The 19,202-nt window shown below is 41.0% G+C and overlaps 1 protein-coding gene across 2 annotated transcripts; it reads left to right on the top strand.

The window, feature by feature from the left end:
* Positions 1-3,203: 3,203 nt before the first annotated feature.
* On the top strand, positions 3,204-11,105 carry RSL1D1 (ribosomal L1 domain containing 1). 2 transcript variants are annotated; one of them, XM_077828617.1, is made up of 9 exons: positions 3,204-3,327; positions 3,868-4,007; positions 5,058-5,196; positions 6,137-6,285; positions 6,380-6,481; positions 7,539-7,632; positions 7,719-7,847; positions 9,012-9,212; positions 10,530-11,105. In XM_077828617.1, the coding sequence occupies exons 1-9, from the start codon at positions 3,292-3,294 to the stop codon at positions 10,875-10,877; spliced, it is 1,338 nt and encodes a 445-aa protein (XP_077684743.1). In that variant the 5' UTR covers positions 3,204-3,291; the 3' UTR covers positions 10,878-11,105. The 2 variants fall into 2 exon arrangements, with proteins under 2 accessions (XP_077684743.1, XP_077684742.1); XM_077828616.1 differs by having other exon boundaries at positions 9,012-9,233.
* Positions 11,106-19,202: the final 8,097 nt, after the last annotated feature.

Raw genomic sequence — 19,202 nt, 5'->3', positions numbered from 1 at the left:
CTCAGAGTGAGCGTGAGATGTGAATCTGCTGTTCCCTCAGTCAGTCTCAGTTCTCGTGTGCCTCTCATAGTGTGAACAACTCGCCATGCTGAGTGTGATTCTAGTGTTTAAAGATACTGTACATATTTTTCGTACAACATGGCCCCTAAACACAAGCCAACTACTTCATCTGATGCTCAACTGAAGAAACAGCAATCTGTTCCAACGCTGGAGGAAAAACTGCCTGTGTTGGATTTATTGAGAGACGGTATGTCGGTCTCCAACGTGGCGCATAAAACATGGCCACAACGAATCTAGCATCCGTGCCATCAAGATTCGAGAGAGATAAATTTGTCAAGCCGCGGCATCAAGTGCTCCAGTAACTGCTAAGGTGACGAGCCAGGTGCATGATAAGACTTCAGTGAAGACTGAAAAAGCATTAAATTTATAGCTGGAAGACATGAACCGTAAACGTGTGCCTATCAATGGCAACACTTTGCGAGAAAAGGCTCTTGGCCTCTACGCGCTGTTCAAACCTCCCGCCGAAAAGGGACAGCCTTCCGATGAGAAGGAATTCAAAGCCAGCCAATGTTGGCTTAAGAGTTTTAGGAACTGCTTCAACCTCAAAAACGTGCAGACTACTGGTGAAGTTGCATCTGCCAATGAAGAGGCAGCAAAAGCCTACCCCGAACAATTACAGAAAATCATAGAAGAAAAGGGCTATCTTCCGGAACAAGTTTTTAATGCTGATGAGAGTGGGCTCTTCTGGAAAAAAAATGCCCAACCGCACTTACACTTCGAAATCAGAAAGATAAGCCCCTGGCGTCAAAGCAGCTAAAGACCGTGTGACTGTGATTTGTGGCAATGCAGCTGGGCATTTAATAAATCCAGCCTTGCTCTACAGGGCTGCAAATCCCCATGCCCTAAAAGGCAAGAACAAAAATCTCCTGCCTGTATTCTGACAATCAAATAAAAGGGCTTGGGTGAGGGCAGCATTATTTCTGAATTGGTTCCAAAAGTGTTTCATTCCAGAGCTCAAGCAGTACCTCGAAGAGAAAGGACTTGACTTTAAAGTGTTGCTGCTCGTAGACAATGCTCCTGGCCACCCTGCTGTACTCCGGTTTGCACATAACAACACTGAAGTCGTCTTTCTTCCCCCCCCATACCACCTCCATCCTCTCAAACAAGGCGTGATTCGCTATTTCGAGGCCACGTACATGAGGCTTACGTTCTCACGGATACATAGCACTATGGATGCTCATCACAATCTTAATGTGATGGAGTGCTGGAAGTCCTTCATCATTGCCGATTGCATCACTTATATTAAACAGGTAATGGATGCAATCAAGTCTGAAACAGTCAATGCATGTTGGCGGAACCTATGGAAAGAATGTGTGAATGATTTTAAGGGTTTCTCAACCATTGACAAAGAAGTGAAACGCATTGTTCAGCTGGCCAGGCAAATGGGTGGTGATGGCTTCGTCAACATCCTTGAGGAAGAAATTGAAGAATTAATTGAAGGCCATAGAGAAACATTGACTAACGAAGAGTTAGAGGAACTGATAAAATCATCTACAGAAAACGAAGATGATGATAATGAACAGGAAGAGCCAGCAAGTTGGAATCTTCATAAATTTGCTGAAGTGTTCCAAGCAGCGAAACACTTGAATGATTTAATTTCTGAATATGATCCCTCTATGGAACGAAGCCTCAAAATCACACGTAGTATTATGAATGATTTGAGACCGTATCAAGAAATGTTTGAGCAGTTCAAGAGACAACAGTGACCATTGCCGATCACCATGTTTTTCAAGGAAAAACAACCAGCAGCGGATGAGCCTACACAATCAACTTCTCGAGCTGAACCAAAGCCAACCACTTCATCTATGACTCGCTCTCCATCATCCAAGCTCTCCGTCACCTCCGTCACCTGGATCAACATCAAGCCCTGATGACCCCCTGCAAGTACCCCCTGTAATTAAAAATACAGTACTGTAAAATTATATTTTGCATATGTACTCTTTATTATACACTGTACATTACTGTATACATTATACATTTATATATATGTTACTGTACAGGGTTGTAGACACAAAGCCATGTACAGCATACTGTACTTTATGGGCAATTTAAGGGATTTTCAAGGGTAATTTTGACTATACGCGATTTTCGCCTTACGCGCTGACTTTAGAACCTAACCTACGCGTAAGATGTGACTCCACTGTATAGCAACTGCCAGCAACACTACAGCTGCAGTGTGGCTGAGCCATTATCATAGACAGGGCTCTGGTATTTCTACTACTGCGTCATGCAAACCTGGTCAAAACTGCAAGTAAAAACAGCTGAACCCTGCAGCATACTAGACTTTCATTTAGAAATTTCCCATCACTAAACAGCTACTGGTAGAGCTGCCCTGATGCTATTATGGTAGGAAGCCAGGGTCATGACAGATGCCCCCACCGGACCCCCATCCCCCTTGTTTCCACAGCTCCTTTCCCTTCCTTGTATCCCCAGTCTCCCTGGGCACATAGCCCCTCCCTTCCTGGATCCCTATTCTCCCTGTACCTGGAGCTCCCTCCTATTCGGCGCCTCCCCCCCCCCCGCTTCCTATGCCAACAACTCCACCCCGCCGCCAGCAACCATCCTCCCTGTACCTGCAGCCCCTTCCCCATCAGAGCGCCCTTTCCCTGTGCCCACAGCTCCCTCCCCATTTGGACCCTGCACTCTCCCTATGCCCTCAGCTCCTCCCCCGCACCTTCACACCTCCCTGTGTGCCCATAGCTCCCACCCCCCTCAGCACTCTCCCCCACGCCGTGCCCGCAGCTCCCTCCCATCCTCGGAGTCCTCCCATCCCCCTCGGCCCTGCCCGCCTCAAAGCAATCTCCTCCCCCGCAACTCCGTACCACCCCTAAGCAATCTCCTCCGGTACCCGCAGCTCCCTCCCCGGCTCAGAGCGATCTCCCCCCACGTAGCTTCGTCCCCCCTTAGAGCGATCTCCCCCTGCCGTGCTCCTCAGAGCGATCTCCTCCCCAACCCGTGCCCGCAGCTCCCTTCCGCCCCTCGTGCCCGCAGCTCCCTCCCTCCCCTCAGACCGCCCCGCTGGGCCCGCAGCTCCCTCCCTCAGACCGCCCTCCCCTACCCTCCTCCGAGGAGCGCCAAGCAAAAAGACTCAGCCAGTCACCGCACCGCCCACAACTGGCGGTCGCTGTTTACGTCATCACGGGGCGCCGCGCAGATGGGTCTGCGCGTGCGCGCGCGCAGGGGCCGTCGGACCTCCACACACGTGTCGGTCCGTTGTGGGGACTCGGGAGCATGGCGGGGCCGGGCCAGAAGCTGGATCGCGCACAGGTACCAGCGGCTGTTCGGCCAAGCGCGGCTTGACTCGCGTGTCGCGGAGGCCCGAATCGCTGCAAAGATTTTTCACGGCGGGCGGGCTCGGGGCCTTGTGCCGAGCAGATCCTGAGCCCTCTAACGCGGGTGGCCGGGCAGCTCCTCCGCCTGAGCCCTCCCCTGGCACTCCGCCTGGGCGCTGGGGACGAGAGGGAGGTTGGGGCTTCGCGCTCGCACGGCTTCGGCTGTTGCTGTATCAGGGGTCGATGCATGGGGTGCGGGAGGCGACAGGGCTTGGAACCGCGTCCCTGGGGTAGAAGCAGTTCCGCAGTGACTTGTGCTATATCTAGGGGGAACATCAGTGCAGGCAAACTGAACACATTTTACCTGTAAAGCTGGATCTCCCTTCTGGTGAGGGGAGAGAGCACATGGCCTGCCAGGCAGTCCTAACCGTAGAGCCTGTGTCTGCCAATAACTCACTTTGATTGACGCTAATAGGAGAACTCAGGGCCGGCCTTAACATTAATTTACCTTGTTGCTGTTTCTCTACCCTTCCAGGTTAAAAAGGCCGTGCAGGCCTTGCTTGCATACACAAAGACCAAAGATAACACAGATGAACTGCTTTTGAATGAGAACGAGAATGTATACTTAATGGTGACAGTATGGAAAATCCCACCACAAGAACAAGTTATCAAAATGTAAGAATTCTTATACTTCTGTTTTTCCTCAAAGGCTCTGATTTTCTGTATTCCATAATAAATACTTTTCATCTGCTATGGCATGCAGTGGACTTAACTTACATTCATTGTTGGTATCCCCCCAAGACCACAATGTTTTAAAAAATCATTTTATTGGTTTCAATAATTGTCAGTAGCATCAAAAGTTTGGAGCACTGACTGAGCATGCATGGCAGTTTCCATCATATCTGATATATGAGTCAGATATATAAAGGATCAGATCCTTCATACTTTACTCACTTGAAGTCATTTAGATTAGTTACAAATTAGTTATAAATAAAACAAGATTTAGGCCTATAATCTCTGTATCTAGTACACCAGTCCTCTTGGTTTCTGAGCAGTTGGTATCTGTTTTTAAGCATTCTTCTCAGTTCAGGAAATAACACTAAATGTTTTTTCAGTGCTATTATAAATCGCTAAAAGATTCCTACTTTCTTTTGTGCCATTGATTAGTAGATGTGAGACCCAAATTTTATTTTGAGCTACAGTGATGCTGCATGAGAAGTTACAGATCTATCTACTAATCACCCCAGTCCATCAAAGACTTCAACATATCCTTATCTTTATACTTTTTTAGTAGCCCTAATGGGGTATGTGGGATTACTCAGTACTTAAGCATGTGAGGGTATGTCTACATTTAAAATGCTACAGATGCAGTGCTTCAGTGTAGACACCATCTACGCCAATGAGAGGAATTCTCCCATCACTGTAGGTAGTACACCTGCCTTAGAGGCAGTAGCTAGGTCAACGGAAAGAATTCTTACATCAACCTAGTGCGGTCTATACCAGGGTAAGGTTTGTATAGCTACTTCTCTCGGGCAGATGTAGCTATACTGATGTAAAATTGTAGTATAGAGCAGGCCTAAGTCACTGAAGGATTGGGGCCTACGGTCTTTCTGCACTACTCATAACTCTAGTGATTTTGAACTTCTCTGTAGGCCTAACTTTGGAAAGGGAGATTTGTATTCCTTCTCTGAATGCTTCCCCCCCTTTCTAACCCTCTTGTTATAGACCACTTCCTCACGGTATTCGACCAGAAACATCTGAAGTTTGCCTCTTCACAAAAGATGAACCTGAATTATCTGCAGAACAGACCGAAAACTTGTACAAGAAACTGTTGATCCAGAATGGGATCACAAGTATCAGCCAGGTAAGGAAGACATTGGAATATGATGTGGGACAATAATGTCTTGTCTTTTTCTCCTTAAAACTTCAAAAGAAGAAAAACAGGTGTGTGATTTCTAATGCAAAATATTAACTTAATTCAGATGGTTCAAAATTTAGGACTTCTAATCAAATTTCTCCAACTTACCAAACTTTCAAAACTTCAAAATTTACCCAAATGAGTAAAATTGTCATTGCTTTCAGTATTATGCAAGCAAAATATATCAGAGCACACTTATTAATTAATAGCTTCTTTTGCTTCATTTTCAACATGCTCTTAGTTTACAATAATTTGAAAATAGTTTTTAAAGCATTTTTAGAAACCTTTTTTCAGTGTCTGCCAATCTGGTTTCAACATTAACTGTCATATGACTTAAATAAGATAATCTTTCATAAATAGAAAATTGAATACTTTTTAACATGTTTATTTACTACACAAACTTATATAGTGTTTGATGTGTGAATTGTTAAGCAGAGTTTGTTTACACAAGCTGAAACAATTCACAGTTCTCCCATTCTCAGCTGTGTTGGCTCCTATGTCCTATTAGGAATAAAAAGCAGTCTAAATTTGTTTTTTGAAATGGGTAGTTTTGGATTGATTATGTGTGACCATATGTACTTCAGCTACCATTTGATGGTTATATATTTTTTATTGATATCTAACATCTGTATTGTTTTGATTTTTTTAAAAAGAAAGCTATTACTGTTTTTTCTAAACTAAAAAAGCATTGTGCATTCTTCAGTTGGTCTTATTTGTATAAATAACGTGTCACTATTTTAAATAAAGTAGAGAAGACAACAGAGTACATTTTAATGTGGAAGTCTTAATGGATTGGCAGTCATGCCATTCAGTTGTATATAAGCATAGAAGTATTCCATTCATTCTTGCAAGGGAGTTTAATCCTAACATTACTTTCACATTACAGATCATCTCATATAAAACTCTCAAAAAAGAATACAAACCATTTGAAGCAAAGCGTCGTCTCCTGAACAGATTTAACCTCTTCCTGGCCGATGATCGAATTAGAAGGCTTTTGCCCTCACATATAGGGAAACACTTTTATCAAAGCAAAAAGTAAGTCTGTAGCTAATGCATGTTTATACCATATTGTCCTGGGAAGCTGAATTGTTCTTAGTGAATTGTTTTTCTTTTCCTTTTCTGTTTTTAGGGCACCTTTATCTGTAAACCTGAAAGCCAAGAATCTAGCTAAGGAACTAAACAAACATATCCAGGGAACTATACTTCCAGTTACCAACAAGGGGTGTTGTTAGTAAGTATCGATTTTTAGCTTGTGCTTCACTTGAAGGATAGTATTGTGATCCTAACAGTACTGTCAGGATACAATACTAAATTAATTTATTTACTTTCCCTCTAGTAGGGCTTTGAATAAAGTGAGGTACAGGTTCACCAAAATGCACAGTACTTGCAGTGGACTTTGGTTTATACAGAGAGACTGGGGTTTGTTTTTTTAATAGAAACTTTGACAAGGAGATAGCTTTTTGACCTCTTCACTGTAACTGTAAAAAAAAAAAAAAAAAGGAGATGACGACATAGCCCTAATCATCACAATGCATTAAACATTAGTGTTAATCTCCCATCCTGCTGAATTTTTATGTGGCCTAATAGATTGCATAGGTTTATTTACTACCATTAATAACAAATCAGTTTACTAGGACACTCTATTGTACGAGGTCTTGTTTCTGTAAATCAGTGATAACTGCCATATTAATACACAATCCTCTTTTTTGTATTTTAAATCTTTATTTTATGATGGGAATAACACTTATTAGCTATTCTAATGATGTACATCGGTAGCTTGAAGATTTATGGGTAAAATTTTCAAAAGCTCCTAATGGACTCGCGAGCCTAGATCCCATTGAAAGTCAACAGGCCTTAGGAAATTAAGTCACTTGGTTTTGAAAACTTTACCCTTATGACTGTTGAGAGACAACAACTTGTTTTTACGAATTGAAGTATCTTTTTCTTAAGATTTCCCCACCTTGGTTTATTTTATTTTTAAAGACTTCTATAACTTCTTTAGGCATGATTAGTTCCTGCTATAAATATATGTATTCTTTAAAGATTTAATAGCATCTTGCAAAACAAAAACTAAAAACAAGTGTCCAAATACTGAAAAGGCTAGTATAAAATAGTAGTTACAATAGATCTTATTTCCCTGTGAAGTCCAGCATTCTTTTTTTTTTAATTAAGATCATTGTGAATAGACAGTACTCATAGTCAATTTTTTGATATGCCTAAAAGCAAGTGGTTCAGTCAGAAGGTCTGTTTTACTGAAGGATAAACAGCACACCTCTCTTTTCTTTCAGTACAGCACGTGTAGGTCACACTGGAATGAAAGCTGATGAGTTATTAGAAAATGTCACTGTTGCTTCTGAGGTGATTTCCAATAAGTTGCCAAAGGTACTATCACATGATTAAATTAGAATGTGACTTGGACTTGATTTAAGCATTTCTTTGTTTATATTTACTCTTCTTAATTATTGCAGAATTGGAAAAATATTAAAGTTCTTCACCTCAAAACACTGAAATCTGTTGCTCTCCCAATCTTCAATTCATACATCTGCAATTTAGATGAGCTTGACAAGCAGCCATCTCTCCATCAAAAGGGAGTACAGGTAAAAACTTCCTACTAACTTCTTTACAGAATACCTTTCCATAAGGTGGTGCTATAACTGGCTATATGGTTACCTTTATGGAATAAAGTGTTTGGCATGTAAGTTTAACATTGGCATTGGGGATATTTGCCAGACATCTAGGTGCAGTACACAGGCAGCAGTACACAAGTGATGTTGAACTGTTCTCACCCAGCACTTGTTAGCATGACTGCATGCTTTTACAACAGTGCATGGTAATAGGAAACCACTGTTTCTACTTGAAGTAGTGGCAAGTTGGAAATGTAATCCTATAGTGTTGCTAGTCTCCTCCCTTAAACTGGTAGAGGATGGGATTCCCTCACTTTTCTATATCCTTATTTCTAACTTGAGATCTGGTCGTCTTCATGGACCAGCCAGGTTATGCGGCTTCAGTTATTTTTATAAGGAAAATACAAAAGATGAAAATAAATACTTAATCGTATTAATTAAATTGATGCACAGCTCAGGAGGATGCATCAATTACTCATCAGCTGAACTATGACTTCAATATTGTTTGGGTAATAGACTCTAAAAAGTTTGGGTTATTTTAATTTTTTTGTCTTATTTGGATGTTGTTTCATCAATTTAAGAGTGTCAGCTATTTTGTTACATTGAATTCTACAGTTGATTTCCCTGTACTTAAAATAGTTGATTTTTGCTTAATTGCTCACAGCTCTACACTTTGAACTTGTCAATTTTGATGTCAGCATAACTTCTATACAGGGAGGAGGAAGAATTTTTTAAAATGTAGATATAATAATAATCCACTAAACCATGTAATTTATCTATAGTAATACAATATATATTAGTCCATGTATGTCATTCATACAGGATTACAATGCCTTTAGCAAGTTCTCTAAAAGTAAAACTCGGCATTGTTTCCTCCTTGCCTGTTGCCAAATCTGAACTGCTGAATAGCAAGATGTATGATAACATTGCTTATAAAATTGCTGTTACCGAAGGATTGTAATTAGTGTTGGTTTAAAAGTTAACACTCTTTCAAGATCTTCAGTTTCAGAAGTTCTGCAATAGTGAACTACTCATTCTTGCCTTTGTAGTAAAATAGATCAGTATATTTGTAATATTGCGTTGGACTGTGGTGGAGGGGTGATGTGTAACTGAAGATGTTTTGATTCTTCCTGTAAGAAAAAGAAAGGAAAGAAAAGAAAACCGAAGTCAGCTACAGAACAGACTTCAACTAAGGCCAAAGTGACAGCTGAAAAGAAGAACAATGCTACTACCAAAGACCTTGAGACGGAACAAAAGAGAAAAGCAGAAACCTTGGCAGTCACAGAACCAGATGAGGATGATGGAGAAATTCCACAACTTGTTCCTATTCAAACAGAAGTCAGTATAGCTGGGAAGGAGGTAATTCTATTTAAGAACAAGTTTGTGAAATCTAGAGTTTAGCTTTAACTTAATGAAGATTTTGAATGTGGACGAAGTCTACCTTTAGCAAAGAAAAGGCTTGAGATAGGCTAATGGAAACAGTGAGCAAGTTAAATCATTGGTATGTCTAACCTAATGCTTGCAGGGCAGTATGTTTTAATACTCTTGGAGTGCAACATGTATTCCTGGGGATATCACAAGAGCAAGGGATTCTTTTCTCTTGGGATTTTTTTTACAAGCCTCTTACAGACAGACAGGAAGTTATTTATTTATTTTAACAATAGCATTTCTGACTAGCACAAATAATAGGTTCTCTCTTAGAGAGAACAATGGCTTCTGGAGTGAAATTTTATCTGCTGTTTGCACTCCAGGTGTCCAAAATCTTAATTAGATTGGTCAGCTCATTTTCCACATGTCTGCTATTTGAAAAGACGAAAACTATGCACTCTGTAAATGGATATTCTGCCCAGGTGTGTCTTATGTACCATTTCATCAAACTGTTTTACATCAGTATGTTGGAAATGGACTGGTTGCCATAGATAATCATAGCTGCCTGATTGCAATTCATTCCCTTACTCTCACTTTTGAAATAAAACAGCTTTGAGACAAGTTATGAATCAAATAAATCTCTTTAAATGTGTCTCCTTTTGCCCGAGTGGAGGTCACTATTTAGGGGAGAGGTAACGTCAGATCTTTTGTGGAGTAATACATATAATTTACGTTTCTGATAGCAACAAAATAGGAGAACCGAAGGCTATTAAAAATTGAAAGCCTTGGTGGACTCTTCATACTGATCAAGTCATTACTGGGAATGGAAATACTCAGGATCATATAATTAAAATTTCTTCAAAACTATGAAGTTAACCATGCTCAGTTTGCAGACGTTTCTAGCAAGTCTGTCTTAAATATCCAATGGAGAGAAAATGAATGAACATAAGTTACAAAGTTGTTCTAAAATGAAAAATAGTCATCTTGGATTTTTTATTTAAGCACAACCTTTCAACTACTCAGTATGTTTTCCTTAAGTCTGTTCTCTTTCTGTACAGTATCAGTGAAAATATTTTTTCTTGGACCCTTTTGTGATTGAGTTGGTTTATATTTACCCTTGCACAGCCTACCTGAAATATGACTAATTGAGTTAGAGCAGAGAATATTCTATTCAGTAGATGGCACTGATCTTTAGTGCTAATGTTTTTATCAATCTTGTCTTGCAAAACAATTACGATGTGTCCTTTGTTGTAGGATGACACTTTTTTCCCCATGTCCTAAATACAGAAAACTGAACCAAATCAGACTCCAGAAAAAGGTGTAAATATGATCAGAAAACTTAAGACACCACTTGGTAAGAGAAAGACATCGTTGGCTCCGGAGACTCCAAAAACAAAACTAAAATTGGCTGAAAATGAGACAGATTTGCCAACACCAGCTCAACAGAAACAACCCAAGAAGCCCGGGATCGCAAAGGAAGTAGTAAAGGATAAGGAGCTGAAAAAGACTCCCAAAAAACCAGCAGCAAAATCCTTTGTGACACCTCATGGGGGCAAGCTTGTAAAATCAGCCAAGAAAGCTCCCAAAACACCAAAACAGATTCCCAAGAAAATGAAAGTCCCACAATCAGCCTGAACGCTGTCAGTTATATTATTGCTTTAGCCTATGAAGTGAACTGATTAAACGTATTTGCTTTGCTTAAAAAGAAAAAAATTACTATAAATCAGAGAAAACAGCTTGATTAAAAGAAAGCCTGAGCATAGGGAGCTGTCTTCACCAAGGTTTATAATTGCCTATCAGTGTTTCCTACCAGTAGCAGTGGGGCTAGGTGACATGTAAATAAACCTTTTTCTAACTTGGTCATTGCTATATTTCTTTGTGTCAATCCCCAGGCTGTATTATTTCCTTTGCCTATACTAAAAAAATCACTTCAATGCTTTATTTAGCTAAGTGGATGCTCTAAACAAGAGTTATCTCCTTTTAACAACACAGAAGGGAGAGAAAAGAGGATAGTAAAGATGATGTAAATACAGCTTTTGTTGATGCTCTCATGAAAGAGGGAGGCTGGTCAATGATAAACATGCTGTGGATACTAGCTCACCTCTGGGACAATGTCTGCTTGATCGGGTCAGGTCCCCCTCCTTTACTGGTCCTTGTGATCAAGGAAAATATGTCACACTTTCAATAGCAGGCCCTTGTTTCTAATCTGAAGCAACTCAGGCTGTTCATTAATCACAGTTAACTTACAATTGTTAGGGGACTTATTCCTTCACCCACTTACTTCCCTGGTCCTTCTTGCATGAACAGAGAGCAACAATACCCAAAGTCCAAAGGTGCAAACAATTCAATGTTTATTGGGGTGAACTTCCAGCAAGCATGATTCCAGTTTCCTTCCTTAATGTCCCCCTTCCCAGCTCTGACACCACAGAGCCTTACACCTGTGTACCTGTTCCCATTCCTGCCCTTAGCCAAACATGATTCCAATTTCCTTACCCCCATTCCCTGTTCCCATTTCCCCCTTTAGCAAAACATATTCCAATTTCCCTGTTCCCATTCCCCCCCACACACTTCCTAATTGACTGCAGACTATATAGTAAAACTTGAGTTCTGCTTAGCTATACCTTAACCAATCATTTTACTGAAATTTAACTAACCAATCCTAACATGATTATGTAACCAATTATATCCCACCACCTTAATTAGTTTACACCCAGAAAATTAATTATACAGCCGACAGAAAAAATCACAGAACCAGACAGAGATTATACAGACAAACAATAGCAAAGTGGGAACTATAATGACAGAACAATACAAAAGTGAGGATTTCACATCCCAGGTATTGATAAGTGAGTTCTTGCCAGACAGGATGCTGTCAGACTAAGTTTCCTTTTACATTTTCTAGGCATTTCCCTTTCTCTGGACAGGATTGCATTCCTAACAGCCCAATAGCACCTTATTTCAATGTGACTAGTTTGGAATGTGAGGATGTGACCGTTCGCTTCCCAGTTTATGGCTGCCTCTGCTGCTTAGCCAAAGGTCTTAGCCTAAGCACAGGGCCTCAGACTGTCACAGTAAGAGAAGGACCTTACACCAGCAGACAGTGATTTTGATTCTTTCTTTTATACCTCTATATCTAGCCAAGTGATAAGAATACACCTAAATTCTTAGAGTACAGGCCTTTACCGACAGGCCTGAATATCTATATCCTAACACTGATTAACTCAAATTAATTGCGATTTTAAAAAATTAATTGTGATTAATTGCACTGTTAAACAATATAATACCAATTGAAATGTATTAAATATTTTGGATGTTTTTCTACATTTTCAAATATATTCATTTCTATTACAACACAAAATACAAAGTATACAGTGCTTGCTATATATTATTTTTTATTACAAATATTAGCACTGTAAAAATTATAAACAAAAGAAATAGTATTTTTCAATTCACTTCATACAAGTACTGTAGTGCAATCTGTTGTGAAAGTGTAACTTACAAATGTAGGGTTTTTTTCCTCAAAAACAAACCAATTGTAAAACTTTTGAGCCTACAAGCCCACTCAGTCCTACTTCTTGTTCAACCAATCACGAAGATAAACAAGTTTGTTTATCTTTACAGGAGATACTGCTGCCTGCTTCTTATTTACAATGTCACCTGAAAGTGAGAACAGGCATTAGCATGGCACTTTTGTAGCTGGCTTTGCAAGATATTTATGTGCCAGATACGCTGAACTTTCATATGCCTCTTCATGCTTCGGCCATTGTTCCAGAGGACATGCTTTCATGATGATGATGCTCGTTAAAAAAATTAAGTGTTAATTGGTGACTGAACTCCTTGGAGGAGAATTGTATGTCTCTTGTTATGTTTTACCCGCATTCTGCCATATATTTTATTTTATAGTAGTCTCGGCTGACGACCCAGCACATGTTAATTTTAAGAACAATTTCACAGCAGATTTGACAAAACGCAAAGAAGGTACCAATGTGAGACTTCTAAAAATAGCTACAGCATTCGATCCAAGGTTGAAGAATCTGAAGTGCCATCCAAAATCTGAGAGGGACAAGGTGTGGAGCCTGCTTTCTGAAGTCTTAAAAGAGCAACACTCAGATGTGGAACTACAGAACCCGAACCACCAAAAAAAGAAAATCAACTTTCTCCTGGTGGCATCTAACTCAAAAGATGAAAATGAACATTCATCAGTCTGCTCTCCTTTATCAAGCAGAACCCGTCATCAGCATAGACGCATGTCCTCTGGAATGGTGGTTGAAGCATGAAGGGACAATGAATCTTTAGCGCATCTGGCATGTAAATATCTTATGACACCAGCTACAAAAGTGCCATGCAAACTCCTGTTTTCATTTTCAGGTGACATTGTAAATAAGAAGAAGACAGCATTATCTCCTGCAAATTGTAACCAAACTTGTTTGGCTGAACAAGAAGTAGGACTGAGTGGACTTGTAGGCTCAAAAGTTTTACATTGTTTTATTTCTGAATGCAGTTATTTTTTGTACATAATTCTACATTTGTAAGTTCAACTTTCATGATAAAGAGTTGCCCCACAGTACTTGTAGGAGGTGAATTGAAAAATACTGTTTCTTTTGTTTTTTACAGTGAAAATATTTGTAATAAAAAATAAAAATAAAGTGAGCACTGTACACTTTGTATTGTGTTGTAATTGAAATCAATATATTTGAAAATGTAGAAAACCTCAAAAAATTTAAATAAATGGTATTTTATTAATAACAGCATGATTAATCGCTTGACAGCTCTAGAAGCAACAGAAACCATTCTGTACTATATATCTTTTGGCTTCTTCCTCCTCTTATTCAACTACTCTTAATAACACATTTTTCAAGGAGAGTGACAAATAAAATGTGAAATGTCCGCAGGAAATAAAGGCTGTTTATCAACTATTAAGTTAAAAAAACAGAACCCAATCCTATGAGCTACAGAATAGATGTAACCCTCTACTTATTCTAATATCTCTGTCTACTATTTTCATTTGCTAAAGTGATATCAAGTTAAAGGTAAAAAGAGTGCTAGTAGTACAGAATCTTTTAGGTTTGTTAGCAAGTGTACTTTCACCTACTAGCGAGATGTTCAGCAATTACAATTCTCAGCCTGAATAATAATACTTAGCTATTGCATAGTACTTTACAAAGGAGGTAAGCCTCATTATCCCCATTTTACAGATGGAAAATCTGAAGCACAGGGGGTTTTAAGTGACTTGTGCAAGGTCACCCAGCAGGCCAGTATCTAGACCAGGAATAGAATCCAGATGTCCTGCGTCCTGGGCCTATCTTCAATCTGCTAAGTCATCCTGCCTCCCTGAAAATGAAAACAAAATTCTGTGATCCCCTGGATAAAGAAAACCTATTGGCCAAAATTAATATGTAACCACCCTTTTATGAAAGCAACAATAGAAACGTGGGATAATTTATTCAGAAAGTTAAGCCCATCCCCTATATGCTTATGTCATATAGTTTTGATAGGACAATTAATAAACAGGGTTACACATCTAAATGTAAGAAAAACAGAAGTTTGGATCTAAACATGAGATAATTAAAGACTTTAACCGATGCTACCAACTGACAAGATAGAAAAAGAACAGAAAATCATCAACCACCATATGTGATCAATATTACAAAGTTGAGGAAAGCAGCAGATAGATCTCATCAATAGGGCTTTAGGGACTTTGGCAGGCCAATTTATGATTGTGTATTTGTGTGTATACCATGTTTATCGCTACTTACATTATAAAACAAGTTTTATAAGATTTCTGTTGTAAAAGATTTGATATGTTAATAAATAACAAATCATTTCTACTTTTGTATAGATACATGCCTTTTATTCAAGCATTTGGGGAGCTACTTTTACAACACTGTTTTTCTTTGTCTTCCATTTACTCTCTTTGGTCTGTGCTTTTAACTTTGGTATAGATTTTTTTTTTAAGAGAGAGGGGCAAGGACCAATATGCATTGTGCTCCTAGATTCTTAGTACCAATCTGTCATATTAGAAGAATATACAAATATAAATTAAGTTTAGAACTAGGTATTTTAGGCCACTTCCTAGTTTTCAGAAAATGAGTTTTACTGGCATAGCAATAGGACCCTACTATTTTCTCTCAGATCACACTGGAAGGAAGGTCAGATGTTGCAGGATCATTGGTTAATAAGTTACTTATTTAGACAGTAAGCTCCTAGGGGCAGGGACTGTTTTTGTTTGTACTATTCCTAGAACAATGTGGCCCTGATGAAAAGCCTCCAGGCACTACTGAAATACAAATAATTAATAAAATAGTCCCAGCAACCAAACCTATGTACAAGATGCTCAGGCAAAGAGTGAATGGATTAACAATGCTGCATTCCAAAGACTGGAAGATGAGTTCACCACTGCAGCTTGCTAAGGAGGCATGGGCTGGAAGACAGATACCTATTGTTTGCAGCAGTGGAGACCTAGTAAGCCCTAATGCTGCATACGTTACCCTCTCATCTATTTAGTAGGTATATGAGGAGCCTTCACGTTTCACATAGTACCAAACCCCATTTAAAGAAAACTCACTCATGCCTAAAATAAGGACACTACAGTTTGTATTCATAACACATTGATGACGTGCAATGAAGGAGCTGTGAGTGAATGACCTGTAGCTGAGAAAGGTAGCATTATTGTCTGTTCTGGATTCAGCTTTTATCCTAGCTTCCCTGAATTGTCAGTATCTTTTCCCCTGAGAGGTGTGGTCTGATATTCAGGTATGTGGACAGAAACTTATCAGTAAGTTGATAGCAGCAGCCTCAGAATATTTGTGTCAGTTTTAATGTAATATTTTCCAAAGTACACAGATAATTTGAAAAAACAGACCATTCTTTTTTGAAAGCTGATCACATTCTATACTTGCTGTAAGTGGAAGGAAATAACCATCTAATCCAGTTTTTTTGTCTCTTTGCGTAGATACCCTGAACTGTTTAATACTTTGCAATCCTTCAATGCTTTCTGAGGCTCTCAAAGCCTTTTCCAACTACTGTATTAGAAAATTAAGCCTGTTTCTTCCTTGTTACCAATTTCCTGTGACCCATGAACTGCACAGCCACTGGCAGCTTCCATTCCAGCCCATCATCAGAGGGCACCAACTGCTCTATTAATTCCAAATATGATAATTGCACCTTAGTCCTCTCTCAATAACTCCCCTAAATCCCATGTTAACTAATTATGGCTAATCCACCTCAGACCCTGCCTCTGACAGAATATTGTCCTCAGCCTTGAAAAGATCGGGACTCCTATCACATTCTAGCCCAGAATTGATAAGGCTTTTAGCAGGGCTCTGTGTATTGTGTGATTTTGAGGCCATGAAATTTTTGCTGCACAATTATGCTCCAGAATCTGATCTTTAATTTAAAATAAAAAATTTTATAATAAAAATTTTAATTTACAATAAAAATTTGTAGCTCTGATGTTACAGAGAAAACCTCAAACATTAGCTGAGTGTCATTGGTCTATATTAGGGTATCATCTGGCTGGCATTTGACCGGCCTGGCCATTCTTTTTATGGATTGGCCAGTTGCCAGAAAAAAAGTAATCTGCCAGATTTTTTTTACATGGGCCTAACATTTTGCATTATTATCACAATACACTTGGATACCTAATGTTAAATGTTTCTGTGTCCAGCTAAAGATGCTGCAGAGTTCCCACTTCTGCAGTCTAAGGGCTTGGCTACATTTGCGAGTTAGAGTGCATTAAAGCAGCCTCGGGTGCCCTAACTCATGATGCGTTCACACTGGCAAGGCACGTAGAGTGTCCGGACTCTGCAGCTGGAGCGCTCCTGGTAATCCACCTCCACGAGAAGCATAACGTTTGCTGCACCACGGCTGGAGCCTCGCAGCGCCAGTGTGGACGCCCTTGTGTTATTGTGCTCTGATCGGCCTCCAGAAGTGTCCCACAATGCCTGTTCTAGCCACTCTGGTCATCACTTTGAACTCTACTGCCCTGCCCTCAGGTGACCAACCATCAGACCAGCCCTTTAAATTCTCTGGGAATGTTGAAAATCCCCTTCCTGTTTGCTCAGCCAGGTGTGGAGTGCTCTTAGCAAATCTTTCCAGGTGACCATGCCTCCATGCGCCAGGCGATCCCCAGTATGGAGCAATAGTGAGGTGCTGGACCTCATCAGTGTTTGTGGGGAAGGAAGCTGTCCAATCCCAACTGTGCTCCAGCCGTAGGAATTACGATATCTTCGGGCAGATATCAAGGGACATGATGGAAAGGGGCCACGACTGGGACGCAATGCAGTGCAGGGTTAAAGTGAAGGAGCTGCAGAATGCCTACCACAAGCCCGTAAGGCAAACCGCCGCTCCGGTGCTACCCCCGCGACCTGCCATTTTCACAAAGAGCTGGATGCAATACTTGGGGGCGATCCCACCTCCACCCCAAAGACCACCATGGACACTTCAGAGCCCAGTTCAACAAGGCAGGAGGAGGAGGAAAGCGGGAGCAAGGGTGCTGAGGAGGAGGGAGACAGCCCAGCATCCCTAGATGCATGCAGCCAGGAGCTGTTTTCAAGCCAGGAGGAAGGTAGCCAGTTGCAGCGGACGGTGCTTGGGGAAGGACAAACACCAGAGGAGGTGCCTGGTAAGCAGCTTTTATTTTGGGAAGGAAGTTGTTCGGTGCGGGCTCTTGGGGTGAGGAGGGTTAGGGCTGCATGCATGCCTAGATGTGGAATAGGGCATTGATGTGCAGATGTTTGCTCTCCCCAAGGCACAGAACCTCAGAGGGCAGTACAGCTGTGAAACAATCAGTCCCCCTTCCCCCTGTGCATACTCACCATTTTGGGGCTCCAGTGGGTTGTGTGCGCTCGCTTTGGGATGGGCAATTTCTGCTATTGTGTACACTGTGCTTGTCTTTAAGTATGGCCGAATCATTGCTCTATCTGGTGTGAACAATGCTGCCTCTGTTAAGTGTTGCATTTTGGCTTTACAGATGCAGCCTTGAGATCCCAGCCGTCCTTGTTATCCATGGCCAAAAGACTCCAAAGAATCAGGAAGCAGCCACATAGAAGCAAAGAGGACATACTGCATGAAGTAATGCAGCAGTCCCTTAATGAAAATCAAAAGCGCAGGAGTGGCGGGAGAGTGAAAGGAGGGTCCGCCTGCAGAATGCGGATTGCCGGCACCAAAGCACAGAGTGGCTGCTAAGCATCATGGAGCACCAAGCGGACTCAATACAGGTGCTCGTAGCAATGCAGGCGGAGCACTTCCGCGCCCACCCTGGCCTGCAGCCCTTGTCCCAAAACTCTTTCCCTTGTGCCCCGATGTCACCTCCAACCCACTTTCCCCAACATCCGGGTTCTTATCGCCACCAGCTGCCTCCAACACCTGCAGCTTCACCACCCAGCCCTGCAACCTACGACCCTTACCCACTGCACTCAACTCCCATCACCATGCATTTTAGCCAGCCTGAAGTGCAGCACTCATTGCATGGCACTCCAGACAGGAAGGCTGAGTATGATAACAGGACATATGCAAATCTGTGATTGTCCCGTTCCCCACACCACCCCCTTCCCTCGTGCCACACAGCACAGAACTATCATGCCCTTTCTGTTTCCCAAGCACTTGTGTTTCTTTTCAATAAATGAATTTTCTTTTCAATAAATGAATTTTTTGGCTTTGAAAACATTCTTTATTATTGCATTAAGTAAAAGATACTGTAGCTCGTGAAAGCAACAGGCACTGCAAGTCAGTGCATCATACGTAGCAAACACAGATTCCTTCTAACATTGGAACCACTGCACTTCACTCCCATGCAGGGCACCAAACATTACTGGTGACTTTCAGCCTCAAATTGCTCCTTCAAGGCATCCCTAATTCTTGCAGCCCTGCGCTGGGCCCCTCTAATAACCCTGCTCTCTGGCTGTTCAAATTCAGCCTCCAGGTATTGAACCTCCAAGGTCCATGCCTGAGTGAATCTTT

The sequence above is a fragment of the Eretmochelys imbricata genome, chromosome 10, assembly GCF_965152235.1.
Source record: "Eretmochelys imbricata isolate rEreImb1 chromosome 10, rEreImb1.hap1, whole genome shotgun sequence".
NCBI classification, from domain to species: Eukaryota; Metazoa; Chordata; order Testudines; family Cheloniidae; genus Eretmochelys; species Eretmochelys imbricata.
Note: the sequence above shows the minus strand (reverse complement) of the source record. Positions and strands in the feature narration are given on the sequence as shown.